The sequence below is a fragment of the Eulemur rufifrons genome, chromosome 9 (genome assembly GCF_041146395.1).
Source record: "Eulemur rufifrons isolate Redbay chromosome 9, OSU_ERuf_1, whole genome shotgun sequence".
Lineage (NCBI taxonomy): Eukaryota > Metazoa > Chordata > Mammalia > Primates > Lemuridae > Eulemur > Eulemur rufifrons.
The window spans coordinates 18,990,720-19,006,182 of NC_090991.1; the positions used below are offsets into that span (position 1 = coordinate 18,990,720).

The window sequence follows — 15,463 nt, forward strand, 5'->3', positions numbered from 1 at the left end:
AGCCTGCTACACACCTAGGTTATATGGTGTAGCCTATTGCTCCTGTGCTACAAACCTGTACAGCATGTTACTGTACTGAATACTGTAGGCAATTGTAACACAATGGTAAGTATTTGTGTATCTAACATAGAAAAGGTGCAGTGAAAATACTGCATAATGTTCTCCAGAGAAAGGGACAGTTAAAAAAAAAATACTGTATAAAAGATAAAAAATGGTGTACCTGTGTAGGGCACGTACCATAAATGGAGCTTGCAAGACTGCAGGTTGCTCTGGGTGAGTCAGTGAGTAAGTGTTGAGTGAATATGAAGACCTAGGACATTACTGTGCACTACTGTAGACTTTTATAAATGCTGTACACTTAGAATATACTAATGCTGTACACTTAAAATATACTAAATTTATAAAAAATTTTCTTTCTTCAATAATAAATAACCTTAGATTACTGTAGCTTTTTTACTTTATTAACTTTTTAAAACTTTTTGATTTGTAAAAACATTTAGTTTATTACACATTATACAGCTGTACAAAAATATTTTTCTTGGCCAGATGCGGTGGTTCATGCCTGTAATCCCACAGTTTGGGAGGCCGAGGTGGAAGGATCGCTTGAGGTCAGGAGCTCGAGACCAGCCTGGGCAAGATAGGGAGACCCCATCTTTCCAAAAAAATTTGAAAATTAGCTGAGCATGGTAGTGCATACCTGTAGTCCCAGCTACTTGGGAGGCTAAGGTGGGAGTATTGCTTGAGCCCAGGAGTTTGAGGTTGCAAGTGAGCTATGATGATGCCACTGCACTCTAGCCCAGGCAACAGAGCAAGACCCTGTCTCAAAAAAAAAAAAAAAAAAAAAAAACCCCAAAACTTTATTTTTTCTTTATATCCTTTTTCTATAAACTTTTTTCTGTTTTTAAAATGTGTGGGGTTTTTTTGTTTTGTTTTGTTTTTTTACTTTTTAAACTTTTTGTTCAAAACTAAGACACACAACACACGTTAGTCTAGGCCAACACAGGGTCAGGATCATCAGTATCACTGTCTTCCCCTTCATATCTTGTCCCACTGGAAGGTCTTCAGGGGCAATAACACCCATGGAGCTGTCATCTCCCGTGATAACAAGGCCTTCTTCTGAAATACCTCCTGAAGAACCTGTCTGAGGCTATTTTATAGTTAACTTTTTTTTATAAGTAGAAGTACACTCTAGAATAATAATAAAAAGTATAGTATAGTGAATATATAAACCAGTAACAGTTGTTTTTTATCATTATCAAGTATTATATACTGTGCATAATTGTATGTGCTGTACTTTTATATGACTGACAGCACAGTAGGTTTATTTACACCAGCGTCACCACAAATACGTGAGTAGGACGTTACGATGGCTGTGACATCACTAGGCAATAGGAATTTTGCAGCTCCATTATTTTATGGGACCACCATTGGATATGTGGTCCATCATTGACTGAAATGTCATTATGTGGTGTATGACTCTACTTACTTTTTTGGAAATGATTACTAAATAAAAGATAATTCTTATATCTGCTAATCGTTCTCTGATCCTATGTTCCTGTGCAATGACTGCATCAGGAAAGAACAGTTTGTTACACTTAGTTACGTCGTAGTAAATAAATTTGTTCAATGAAAGTTTCACCTTGATCTAAGGTGAAACACCTCAAAATGAGGAAAAAAAATAGAGTTTAATGAGAGCAAACACTAGCCAGAATTTATTAAATATATTTGGTAAAATATTTGCCTTATAAAAGCAGTATTTATAAGTTTTGCTATTTCTCTTCTGTGGTGACATTCTTGAGCATAAATGTGTACGTTAAATAGCTATTCTTCCCCTCGGAGGACCAAGAACCTTTAGTGTTTCTGACATGATATCAAATGCATTTCCCACACTTAAACATTGACAACAGTTGATGTGTATTGTAGATATGCATCTCCAATTTTTAACTGTGAAAGACAGCTGTTTGCTTGGATGTTTTTATTATGTGTACATAGATGCTACGTAGTCTACTATCTGTATTTGCGTATATGCCCATATAAATGCATCCATGTCAAAAACAAATATTTTTTAAAGGAAAAAAGGAAATTTTATAAAAATATAGGGAAAGGTGATATTAGATTAAGAATATAGGCCGGGCGCGGTGGCTCACGCCTGTAATCCTAGCACTCTGGGAGGCCGAGGCGGGTGGATTGCTCAAGGTCAGGAGTTCGAGACCAGCCTGAGCGAGACCCCGTCTCTACTAAAAATAGAAAGACATTATATGGACACCTAAAAATCTATATAGAAAAAATTAGCCGGGCATGGTGGCGCATGCCTGTAGTCCCAGCTACTCGGGAGGCTGAGGCAGTAGGATCGCTTAAGCCCAGGAGTTTGAGGTTGCTGTGAGCTAAGCTGACGCCACGGCACTCACTCTAGCCTGGGCAACAAAGTGAGACTCTGTCTCAACAAAAAAAAAAAAAAAAAAAGAATATAATTGTTAGATTAAAAAAATATATAATTGTTAGATTTTTAGTTGAATTACATCCATAATTATTTTAGTTCATCATAGTATCTCTGTAATTGAAACATATTTTCCATAATTTAGTCTTTCAGAAAGAGTTCTCTGTTTTATGAATGTTCTTCAGGCAAAATGCATGCATTCTGTAACTTGAGAAGATGGAATGACACCAAAAGAAAAATCAAATATTAAATACAGAGATTGCCTGTGTAATATATTTCATCTATTCTAGGAAGCACTTATTTTTGCTTTTGTCTGAAATTTCTCTGAAATTGGGGGTATGTCTTACTTTGTATGGTATTTTACAATTGACAGTGGTTTTTCATTCCTTTTGGAACATCAAATAATAATGATATATCTTATAATTGGTAATGAGTCTATGAAATATTTGTATGTATGTCTGGGAAATAAGTGTTTAATGAGTTGCCCAATGTATTTATTTGGATAGACCAAATATTTTTTCTTTACATTTTCATATTTTATAAAATTGTTTTTTACATAGATACTTTACAACCTGATAGTAAGCCTTTAGTATTTTAATAAATTTTCATTAAATTTTATTAGACTGATCAAGAATAATATAAATGGTGCAAAAACGATTTTCATTTTTTTTCTTTCTTTTTTTTTAAAGTGAAAGCAAGATTTATTCAGAAACCGTAGAAAGTTAGAAAGTCTACTCCACAGGCAGAGCAGAGGCAAGTTCTCCCTGCAAAAGAGAACTGGCCTGTTTCTTAAGCTTAATAATATTAACCTTCTACTTACTATTGAGTGTTTCTACTAATACATGTTTGGTATAAAATATGTTTATTTATTCAAATCTTTTTTTTTATAATTTTAAAAAGTTGAATAGCTATTATTTTGAATATCTGATTCTTAAGAGGTAATATGATGTTTCTGTTTTTGTTTTTAGAGTCTTACATTTAAAGAAAAAGTAACAAGCCTTAAATTTAAAGAAAAACCTACAGATTTGGAGACAAGAAGCTATAAATATCTTCTTTTGTCCATGGTGAAACTAATTCATGCAGATCCAAAGCTCTTGCTTTGTGTAAGTATTTTCTATGAAATACCTCAAAATTATGACAGTAAGTTAGTTTGGTTTAAATGAAATGCCAAGATCTTGAGGATAATTGTTAGCTAATTATTACTGATCCTTTCTGATTGTACCTAAAACCTAAGACATCCCTAAGAAGACTAACTTATAGAGAATACTAATATAATTAGATCAGATTTCTTAACCTGTCTTCTCAATTTCCTTTTTCATTAGCATACTTTGGTGAGATCTTCTGTCCTCTCTCTGTTACCAGGTTATATGTTATTCAGGCATAATCTTGGGATGGGGCGGAGATAATGAAGCAACAATAAATCACAGTGCTTTCTACATCTACACTGTTGGTTTTTGGAATCTCCAGTTGTTATTGCCAAATAGTTTAGCTTTTCTATACCCTTCTTCCTGTTATCAGCCTTCTATTTTCATTGGCTCAGCCTGGAAGTACTGTACTGGAAAGAGAAGGAGGTAAAAATGAGTGTGGTTAGTACTCATTTATTGTCATAAATTACTGGTACATGGTAATTAGGAACTAATATAAATGATGGAAATGATTGATAGTTATATGAAGTAATTAAAAGCAGGGCTCTGAGACAGACTGCTTACTAGCTGTGTGATTTGGGTGACTTATTAAACCTCTCTGTGCCTTAGTTTTTTCATCTGAAATATTGGGATAATGGTTCCTGCCTCAGAGAGATTAAGAAGAGTGAAATAGTACATATAATGCCTTTAGGAACAATGCCTTGTGCATAATAAACACTAAGTAAATGTTTAGCTATTGTTACTATTTATAAGATACAGTTAATATTAACATTAATATTATTAATGCCCCAAATGTAATAGTTCTGTATTGTGAAGTTTATAGGATAACATGTTTCATCTTTGTTGAGTTTCTCTAGTCCCTGGAGAGCAGCACCAAGCAAGGTTTCTTACTGTTCAGTAACAGGCTTTTTAAAGTACTAAGGTACTTTCAATTTTGATGGTGTATTTTTCAAATTACTATAATGTAGGGGTTCATAACTAGATGTTCATGGTTTCAAGAATTCTGTGAACCCCCTGAATTTAAAAAAAAATGTGTATATATGAGTAATTTTTGTAGAAGAAGGGAGAACAAAGAAAGAATTCTCAAACCAGTGACCCCAAAAGAAGGGCTGTGGTATTTTAAACTCTTTGAAAAGCCCATTGAAATTCAGGAGTCTAATGGAATAAATAGATCTTTGGCATGGAAAAATTCCATGAAATCTGTCAATGAGACTCTGTAAAAGTCACGAAATGCTCTTTCTCTTCATTTCTTTGTTACATATCACAAGTTATTTGTGGCATTATTTCATCATGCAAGTCACATAATAATAGCATTACCCTGTTTACATGGCTTTAATTCAGGTCCAAAGAAGGCACCAAAGTAACTGATGTATTTTATGTTAAATATATTATTGTTTGAAAAAGAGTTTAAGCAAAACTTGCTATTTTCCAAGGATCATTTAAAATGGAAATTATTTTCTTTGCTGCCATCTAGTGGTTAATAACTTTTTCACTTTAAAGTTAACATTCTGAGTCTTAGTAAATAGGCTGTCTCAATCATTGTATTATTAAAATAATGTAATTTTATTATCTTCCATTTCTACCATCTTTGTCCTGATTTATATTACTCTTAATTTTTCAAGACTTCTAATTCCTCAGCTTGTGTCATTTCTTACATCCCCATAATCATTTCTGTGCGCTGAAATTATGGTGATCTCTTTAAAAAGTAAATCTTACCTTGCTCTTTGTCCAACTTAAAACCTTTCGTTTGAAATTGCTCTTGCTATAAAAACCAAACTTCAAAAAGATCTGCAAGGTCATGCAGTCTTTCTCCTACCTACCAACTATTCTTCCGCATCTAGCATTGTATTTTTCTTTCCTTTCTCTATTCATGATGGCCTTTCTTTCAGTCCTTCTTACCATATTCCTTCATACCTGCTCTTGTACTTGCTTTTTCCCTCTGCCTAGAATCTTCCCTCTACTCTTCGCATAGTAATTCCTGCTAATTCTAAGCTATTATCACTGCCCTAAGGAAGACTTTCTGACTAGGCCACATTTCCCTGTTACAGGCTTTCATAGCAGCTTGTACCTTTATAACTCCCATCTGATTTGCAATTTCATATTTGTCAGTCTGATTTCTTTTCTTTTCTTTTCTTTTCTCTTCTTTCTTTCTTTTTTTTCTTTTCTTTTTTTTTTTTTTTGAGATGGGCTCTTGCTCTGTTGCCCAGCCTGGTCTCCTGGGTTCAAGTGATCCTCCCACCTCAGCCTCCTGGGTAGCTGGGACTACAGGTATACACCACTGTACCTGCTGGTCTGATTATTTTATTGATTGATTAGAGATTGATCTCTTCTCTATGAGACGACATGCTCCTGGAGGGTGGGAAGCACATCTGTTTTTCATTTTTGTCTTTGGTATTCATTAAATATTGAGTTATGAATGAATTTAAATGTCAGAAAGTAAGCTAACAGGTTTGAATTACAGATATACTGGGATGATGGCTTACCTTAGTTATTATAATGGGGAAGAATCTGTAGTTAAAAAATAAAATTTGGATGCAAATTGCATTGGCTTCACGTAAATATATCAAAGTGTAAATAGATGCTTCTATAATAAATTATGGGAAGCTTTTTAGTTTCTAAACACGTAGACATTCACATTTATTTACAACGTTAATTTTCTTTGCTTAGTACACTATGTTTTTCTACAATGAAAAGGACTGAAGTGTAGATATCTAGAGGTATGGATTCTAGCCCTTCTTTTGACACCAGCTGTGTAGGTTTGGGCAGGACCTTTGTACTGGACAAATGGACTGTACAGAATAATCATACAGTCCTCATCCAACATGTATGTTCTTTGCCTTTGAGTACAATCATGTATAAGCTCAAAACCAGAGTTCCAAACCAGATGTATATTATTTAGCCAGTGTACTATTGACCCCGTATCATATTGATATAATATCTTTTTTTTTTTTTTTTTTTTTTTTTGAGACAGAGTCTCACTCTGTTGCCCGGGCTAGAGTGAGTGCCGTGGCGTCAGCCTAGCTCACAGCAACCTCAAACTCCTGGGCTTAAGCGATCCTACTGCCTCAGCCTCCCGAGTAGCTGGGACTACAGGCATGAGCCACCATGCCCAGCTAATTTTTTTGTATATATATATTTTAGTTGTCCATATAATTTCTTTCTATTTTTTAGTAGAGACGGGGTCTCACTCTTGCTCAGGCTGGTCTCGAACTCCTGACCTCGAGCGATCCACCCGCCTCGGCCTCCCAGAGTGCTAGGATTACAGGCGTGAGCCACCGCGCCCGGCCCTGATATAATATCTTAATGGAAAAGATTAATATGTAGTTTTTGTTTTCTCTTAGTTAGGATTTTTCCTGGCCATTATTCACATTGATGAACAAATATAGTTGTGGATTAAGAGAATCTCCAACAAAAGTAGTTTTGATTTTTTAAGAATTCTATTATTTTTATTGAGATATAGTCCACATACCATAAAATCCACCATTTGAAAGTGTACAATTCTGTGGTTTTCAGTATGTTTATAAGGTCCTGCAAACATCACCACTATCTAATTCTAGAACATTTTTATCACTCCTGTAAGAAACCTTGTACCATATAGCACTCGCTCTCCATTCCTTCCTCCCTCTAATCCCTGTCAGTTGATTTTTTTCTTCAATTGGAGTTTGCTTTTTTTCTTTGCAGAATCCAAGAAAACAGGGGCCTGAAACCCAAGGCAGTACAGCGGAATTAATTACAGGGCTGGTCCAACTGGTCCCTCAGTCACACATGCCAGAGATTGCTCAGGAAGCAATGGAGGTAAGAGGAAAATGAATTCTGTGCTTTTGGAGGAACACTTGTAACTATGTACATTCTTGATGTTCTTTTCGTATATGGTTTCTATGAGTAGTAGGTAGATGTCCTTTTGGACATGGTATGTTTGTGTCTATACATTGTTTTATAAAACTCCATTGAGAAAGAAGGAGTTTACTTGCTTTATGTCACATTGTATAAATTCCTATGCTTAATGAAATAATTCAAAATTTTCTAATTGCAGTTGACTTTTTTGAATTTTTTAATATGTATTGATTTTTAAATTGAGACATCATTCACGTACCATAAAGTATACCAGTTTAAGTGTACATATCAGTGGTTTTTAGCACATTCACACAGTTGTGCAAACATCACCACTATCTAATTCCAGAACATTTCTGTCACCCTAAAAAGCAACCTCATCAGTCCCCATTCCCTTATCCCCCAGCAACCACTAAACTATTTTTTCTGTTTCTATAGATTTGCTTATTTTAGACATTTCATATAAATAGAATCATATAATATGTAACCTTTTATGTCTGGCTACTTTGACTTAATGTTTTCAAGGTTCCCTGATGATGTGACATGAATCAGTATTTCATTCCTTTTTACTACCAAATATTCCATTGTATGGATATTGATTTTATTTATCCGTTGATGAACATTTGAGGTTGTTTCCACTTTTGGCTATTATGAGTACTGCTGTGCATGTTTGTGTAAAAGGTTTTATGTGGACGTATCTCTTAGGCATATGTCTAGGAATTGCTGGATCATATGATAACTCTCTTGAACTTTTGAGGAACTGCCAAACTCTTTTCCAAAGCAACTGCAACATTTTATATTCTCATTACCAATGTATGAGGGTTCTAATATCTTTGCATCCTTACTCACACTTGCTATTGTCTATGTTTTGATTATAGCTATCCTGATGGATGTGAATGCAGTTGACTTTTTAAAAAATTATTTTTATATTGATTACTTGATAGAGAATATGGTTTTAATTTAAATGGGTTTTATTGAGGTATATTTTATATAAAATAAGATCATATAAGACTTACAGTATTTTTAATCACCCCAGTAAGATCCCGTGTCCTTTTACAGTTGTACCCCCCCCCCCCACCTCCTGTCCCAGAGAACCACTGGTCTGATTTCTATCGCTCTAGGTTAGTTTTGCCAGTCTAGAAGTTCACATGTTGAATCTTAGTGAATGTATTCTTATTTATCTGTCTTCTTTCAGTCAGCAAGTTTTTGGGATTCGTCCATGTTGTTGCATGCATTAGCTCTTTTTTTAATTGTTGATAAATATTCCATTGATGATTATACCATAGTTTATTCACCTGTTGATGGGCACTTAGGTGAACATATCCATTACTGCCAAAAGTTACCTTGTACACCTTTGTAGTGCCGGCCTCCTCACCTCCCTCCCTACCGGTCTTACCCTTTGCCTGCCCCCTTTCCTCCTTTGCAACCACTGATCTGCTTTCTGTTCCTATAGATTAGTTTGCATTTTATATAAGTGAAATCATAAATTATATACTCTTTTTGTCTGTCTTTAAGTCAGCATAATTATTATGATATTCATCTATATTGTTGCATGTTAGTAGTTCATTCCCTTTTGTTGAAGTTCATGCCTTGTTGTGCTGCATAATGTTCCATTGTATGAATATAGCATAATTTGTTGATCCATTTACGTGTTAATGGACATTTGTATTGTTTCTAGTTTGGGGCTGTTACAGATAAATCTTTTAGGATCATTTATATACAAATCTATATGTGGACATATGCTTTAATTTCTCTTAGGTAAATAGGAATGCAAAAATCTTACTATGTGGTCTTTACAAGAGGTTATAGCTTAAATATAAGGACCCTGGAAGATAGACAGTACAAGGATAGAAAAACATGCCCCACAAACACCCAAGAAGGCTGGTGTAATATATAGATATAGAGTTTAAAGCAAGATATATTACTAGAAATGAAGAGGGACACACTGAGAGAGAACCAACCCATCCAGAAAATAAAACCATATATGAATCTAATAACAAAGCTTCAGAATATGTAAAGCTTCAAAATATATACAAATATATAAAGTAAAAGGAGCTATATAATCCAGTTATAGTGGGATACTTAAGCACACCTTTCTCAAAATCTGATAGAACAAACAAGAAAAAAAGGTAAGGAATAGAAGATTTAAGGAACATGATTATCAAATTTGACTTATTTGACATATATAGAGCATTACACTCAGCATTTTCAAGTACACCTGGAACATTCACTATATCCTGAGCATAAAGCAAGAGCCAACAGTTTCCAAAGGATTGAAATCATTCAAAATATTTTCTTGTGACCACAGTGGGGTTAGGCTAGAAATCAATAACAAAAAGATTTATGAAATGTCAAATGACTATACTATGTTTTCATTCATACTCTACTATTAGGATGTAAATTAGTATAACCACCATTAAAAATTGTTTTGCAATATCTATTTAAGTTAAACATAGCAATTCCAGTCCTAGGTATACATCCAACAGAAATGCATATGTACATTTACCAAAAGACATACATAAAAATATTAATATGTAATTTGTAATACCCCTCTAAATCAAACAATCCAAATGTATCATCAATAGAATAATTTTGGTTATATTCATTCAGTTGAATACTATATAATAAGAAAAAGAGTGAGCTACTGCTGAATGCAAAACATGGGTGAATCTCACAGACATAATATCGAGTGAAAATAGCCAAGCACAAAGAGAACACGCTGTATGATTTCTTACATACAAAGTTCAAAAACAGGCAAAACTAATCTATGGTGGTGGAAGGCAGAAGAATAGCTACCTTTGTGAAGGACTAATGACCAGGAGTGGATGTGTAACAAGCTTCTGGATGTTGGTAATGTTGATCTAGGTAGTAGTGGGGGTATATACTTAGTGAAAATTCATTGATCTATAATCTAAAGATTTGCTGTCTTACCGTATGCTTCAGTAAAAATGTTTTAGCACTCATTAAATAAAATCATTGCTTATATTTGTTTATATTGCTATTGACCCTATAAATTAGTACATTTCTTGTATTCTTTTTAGAAGGCTGTTTGACAGTACTTGGCAGGAGCTATATAAATATTTCAATTTTTTGTCCAAATAATTCAATTTCTCTGATTTTTTTATTCTTATGGATACAATTCACAAGGAAAAACTACACATATAGATGCTTATTACTCTTATTTATAATAGAACATTAAGAGAACTTTATTCACTAGTGAGAGAATGGGTTAATATTACATAACAAGAGAATGGTATTTCAACTTGAGCTGTTAAACATTTATTAAAACCTATGTAGATCACACAGCAATTTGGAAAAGTATTTATGAAATGTCATGTGAATATACTGTGTTTACAGCTTTGTTAAAATACATATGGAAAGGCCGGGTGTGGTGGCTTACTCACACTTGCAATCCTAGCACTTTGGGAGGCCAAGATGGGAGAATCACTTGTGACCAGGAGTTTGAGACCAGTTTGAGCAACATAGCGAGATCCCGTCTCTACAAAAAATACAAAAATTAGCCGGGTGTGGTGGCACGTGCCTATACTCTCATGTACTGGGGAGACTGAGGGAGGAGGATCTCTTGAATTCAGGAGTTTGAGGCTACCATGAGGTATGATGGGGCCACTGTACCACACTCTAGCCCAAGCAACAAAGAGAGACCCTGTCTCAAAAATAAAAATATATACATGGAAATTTAAAAAGAAAGGGAGCATTGAAAGAAAATCTTATTAAGATGGGAAAAGGCTAACACATTTTCTTTCAATATTTAAAAAAAAGGCTTTATCAAACAAAAATACAGAGAATTTGTCACTTTTTTTTTTTTTTTTTTTTGAGACAGAGTCTTGCTCTTTTGCCCTGGCTAGAGTGCTGTGGCGTGCGCCTAACTCACAGCAACCTCAAACTCCTGTGCTTAAGCGATCCTACCGCCTCAGCCTCCTGAGTCACTGGGACTACAGGCATGTGCCACCATGCCCGGCTAATTTTTTTCTATATATTTTTAGTTGTCCAGATAATTTCTTTCTATTTTTTAGTAGAGATGGGATCTTGCTCTTGGTCAGGCTGGTCTTGAACTCCTGACCTTGAGCGATCCTCCCACCTCAGCCTCCCAGAGTGCTAGGATTACAGGCGTGAGCCACCATGCCTGGCCCAGTCACTTGAAAAAAACTAAAGTGCCAGAAATTGTACCAAATTTTTGCATAGTAATGACAAAATTGAAGTTTAATTTGTGTTGTTTATTCTTGATATGAAGAGTTTTAAATTATATAACTTCTGAAGATTCGCACAATAAATTGCAACTTTCACTAAATATTTAAAAGTAATTACAGTAAGAGTGTTTGAAATAATATAGGTCTGGTCTTTATATAGTTTATAAATTTTGGAGTTATAAAGTCATCCAAGGTTAAACATTTACATATCTTTTCCCAGTGTGAAGCAGGTTATCAATGCAGCGATTTGCAGTTCATGCATTTGATTTGGTTTTAAAAGAAGAAATAGTTTTCATTGTTTGTTCCAAATAGTGTTTCATTGGAGTTTTAATAAGAGGCTTTAAAGTTAGAGAGTAAAGAAATCATCAGTATGTTGACCAAGGACTAAAAGAAATGTGCAGAGCTCAACAGTGTTTGTTGGGGGTCGGGGAAGCATGGTGAAAATGGAGTTAAGGTAGGATCATTTTGAAGGGAGAGTCTATGTTTTACTTTTTATACCTTTTTTGTGTGTGTGATAGGATCTTGCTCTGTTGCCCAGGCTAGAGTGCAGTGGTGAAATCATAGTCCACTGTAACCTTGAACTCCTAGGCTCAAGTGGTCCTCCTGGGTAACTAGGACTACAGGTTTGTGCCACCACACTGGCTAATTTTTAAATTTTTTGTAGAGATGGGGTCTTGCTATGTTGCCCAGGCTGGTCTCTAACTCCTGGCCTCAAGTGATTCTCCTGCCTAGGTTTCCCAAAGCACTGGAATTACAGATGTGAGCCACTGTACCCAGCCTACTTTTTATACCTTTGATGGTTTCACAAATAGTAATTTATATGTTGTATATTTTAAATGAATTATTTACTTTCTGTTAATGTTCTGTGAGCCAAGTTCCAATTTCAGTTCTATGGTCAATTGAATTACTTTGGGATGAATAGTCTGCCATAAAATGCAAAAGAAAGTCTGTTTCACTTCCTGTCTCTTTGAAAAATAATTTATCTTTTCTGTTACAAAAGAATTTGTGGCAAGCGAGATGATTTCCACTTTAACTTTTGCTGTGTGTATTTTTGGTGAGCTCTCCTTGGGGATTCACTTGTTGTTTCATAGAATTCTTTCATATGCATTGAAATCATTTTGTTTCTTAAAGCAGTTTTTATAGTTGTATATTGTACCGAATTCTTCAGTCTTTTACTTTATATGTGCATGTTTTTATTAGAGTAAGAATGATGGAAATAAAGTGATTTCCTTCTGCATATATTATTCCCTAGAGATTTGTGTTCTCCAGAGGTTTTCTCTTACTTTTTACTGTAAGTTGAGGCTATAAATTAAATAGCTCACTTTTTTAGCATTTTAAACATAAGTACTCCAGTGTTACATTTACCAAAAATGTTTTGACTGAGTCTTCTCTTTTTCTCTCTCTTTTTTTTTTTTTAAATTCAGGCTCTGCTGGTTCTTCATCAGTTAGATAGCATTGATTTGTGGAATCCTGATGCTCCTGTAGAAACATTTTGGGAGATTAGGTATATGTACTTTTATTTTTAAATTCAATTTTAAAATTTTACTTTTTTCTTTAAATATCAACTCTGCAGTACTTAGTTCATTGTAAAATTTTACTTATACTTCCAGAAGTTTTATGATTTTACATTTTATTTGACTTGAAATTATTAGAATATTTCTTATTTTAACTACAGAACAATATTACAGCAATTTAGAGAATAAATTTTTAAAAATAGTGGTATATTTTATCATGCAACCTTAAGTACTGTCATTTAGTGTATTATCTTCTGTTTCAGATTTCTATGTAGTTATAACTGTGTTTTTCATAGTTATAAGCCTAAAGTGATAAAATTCTATAACAATCATTTTTTAAAAATTATGATCTTTTATAAATTTTCCATAATACCAGTGCTTTTGATGAATAATTAATAGTGGACATCTGCTTAGAAGGCAAAAATACATACAGAATTTTATAGTCTATTTCCTAGGTTATATAAATTATTACCTTTTCATAGCATAAAGTCACCACATTGAGGAAAATATAGATGTATAAACCTCAGGTTTACCATTGTCTTATAGAAATGGGTTTGCTGACTCACTTGGCAGCTGAGTTAAATCTTAAACTCTAGAGCAGTGCTCTCCAGTAGTAATATAATGTGATCCAGATATATAATTTTAAATTTTCTAGTTATCACATTACAAAGCAAAAATAAACAGATAAAATTAATTTTAATAATATATTTTATTTGACCCAGTATATAGATACATATCTTAGAATATTATAATTTTAGCATGTAATTAATATAAAAGTTATTAATGAGATATGTTTATTTTTTTTATAAAGTCTTCAATATTTGGTATGTGTTTTATACTTACAGCATATCTCAATTTGGACAAGCCATATTTAAAGTGCTTAATAGCCTCATGTGGCTGACTAATGGCTACCATGTTGGACAGTGCAGCTCTAGAGTAAGGATCAAGAAGCTTGTTCTCTAAAGGGCCAGATAGTAAATATTTTAGGCTTTGTGGGTCATACAGTTTCTGTCATATAACTATTCAGTTCTGCCTTCGGAGCATGAAAGTAGCCATAGACAATATGTGAATGAATGGATGTGGCCAGTACCATTAAAACTTTATTTATAATAGCAAATGGTGGGCTGGATTTGGCCTGTGGATGGTTGTTTTGAGAACCCATGCCCTAGAGCACTAGGTTTATCTATAGTCTCTGCTGTGTATGTGGTTTATCATTTGTTTTTATGTCCCCTGCAAGGATGGGATTCATGGATGAAACATTGGGAGTTTGATGAAACATAGGGGGCTTATAAAAGTACTTGCTTTTTACATATAACCTGTAGACTTATTTCCTTTTATTATGGTGCTATTGACATTTTGATAGCTATGAAAACAAACACTGCATGGGATATTAAGGTTCTCTAAACTTATATCCATTGTGAGATAATGCCTTTCTTATGTACTGATTATATCTGTATTAGATTATGTACTGATGATGCTGGTAACAATGAACTTTATATTACTGCAGCTCACAAATGCTTTTTTACATCTGCAAGAAATTAACTAGCCATCAAATGCTTAGTAGCACAGAAATTCTCAAGTGGTTGCGGGAAATTTTGATCTGCAGGAATAAATTTCTTCTTAAAAATAAGGTAAGCAAAATTACCTCTTCAAAGATGGAAGAATATTTGAAATGATAATGAGGAGAGGTTAAGGAGGTATTTATTAACCAAATTGGGTCCTACTTCAGCTCCTTCCTCCTACAAGGTTCTCATAGGGACATATATGTGCAGAGGAGAATGGCTGACAAATCAACATTTTAAAAATTATTCTGAGGCTTTGGCCTTACAGCCACAATATTGATGAATTGTAGGTAAGTTAAGGAGATCTCTATGGGGCAAGCCTAGAAGGAGTAGGGGCTGTTATAACCAAAGTAGGTTGAAGATCATATTCTCTCTTTACTCTCAAGTTCATACATAAGACTTGGCTCTTATGGCTAGGCTAGTCCAGAAAATGTTATCTATCAAGAAGCTAAAGAGAACAGGTTGAGAGTCCTCTATCTAGGTTTATTTATATTTATATTTATATATATAAATTATATAAATATATATATAATATATATATAATATATATAATATATAAATATTAATATAAATAATATAAATAATAATATATATAATATATAAATATATATATTTATATATTATATTCCTCCCATAAAAATTTCACCTCTTGAAAATAGAGCAGACTTCTTTCTTAGGGTGGAGTGAAACTTTTTGATCCTGAACTATTGAAACATGGTGAGGGTTGTGGGGGATAGAGAAGAGCCCTAAATATGTTTTAACATAT

At 33.9% G+C, this 15,463-nt stretch overlaps 1 protein-coding gene across 2 annotated transcripts in view; it reads left to right on the plus strand.

The window, feature by feature from the left end:
* Nucleotides 1-15,463, plus strand: part of NF1 (neurofibromin 1) — a 246,247-nt gene that overhangs the window by 85,275 nt on the left and 145,509 nt on the right. For both annotated transcript variants that reach the window (XM_069482258.1, XM_069482259.1), the window contains exons 13-16: nt 3,406-3,540; nt 7,264-7,377; nt 13,046-13,125; nt 14,643-14,766. In XM_069482258.1, coding sequence (XP_069338359.1) covers nt 3,406-3,540; nt 7,264-7,377; nt 13,046-13,125; nt 14,643-14,766 — 453 coding nt within the window. The remainder of the gene's footprint in view (nt 1-3,405; nt 3,541-7,263; nt 7,378-13,045; nt 13,126-14,642; nt 14,767-15,463) is intronic.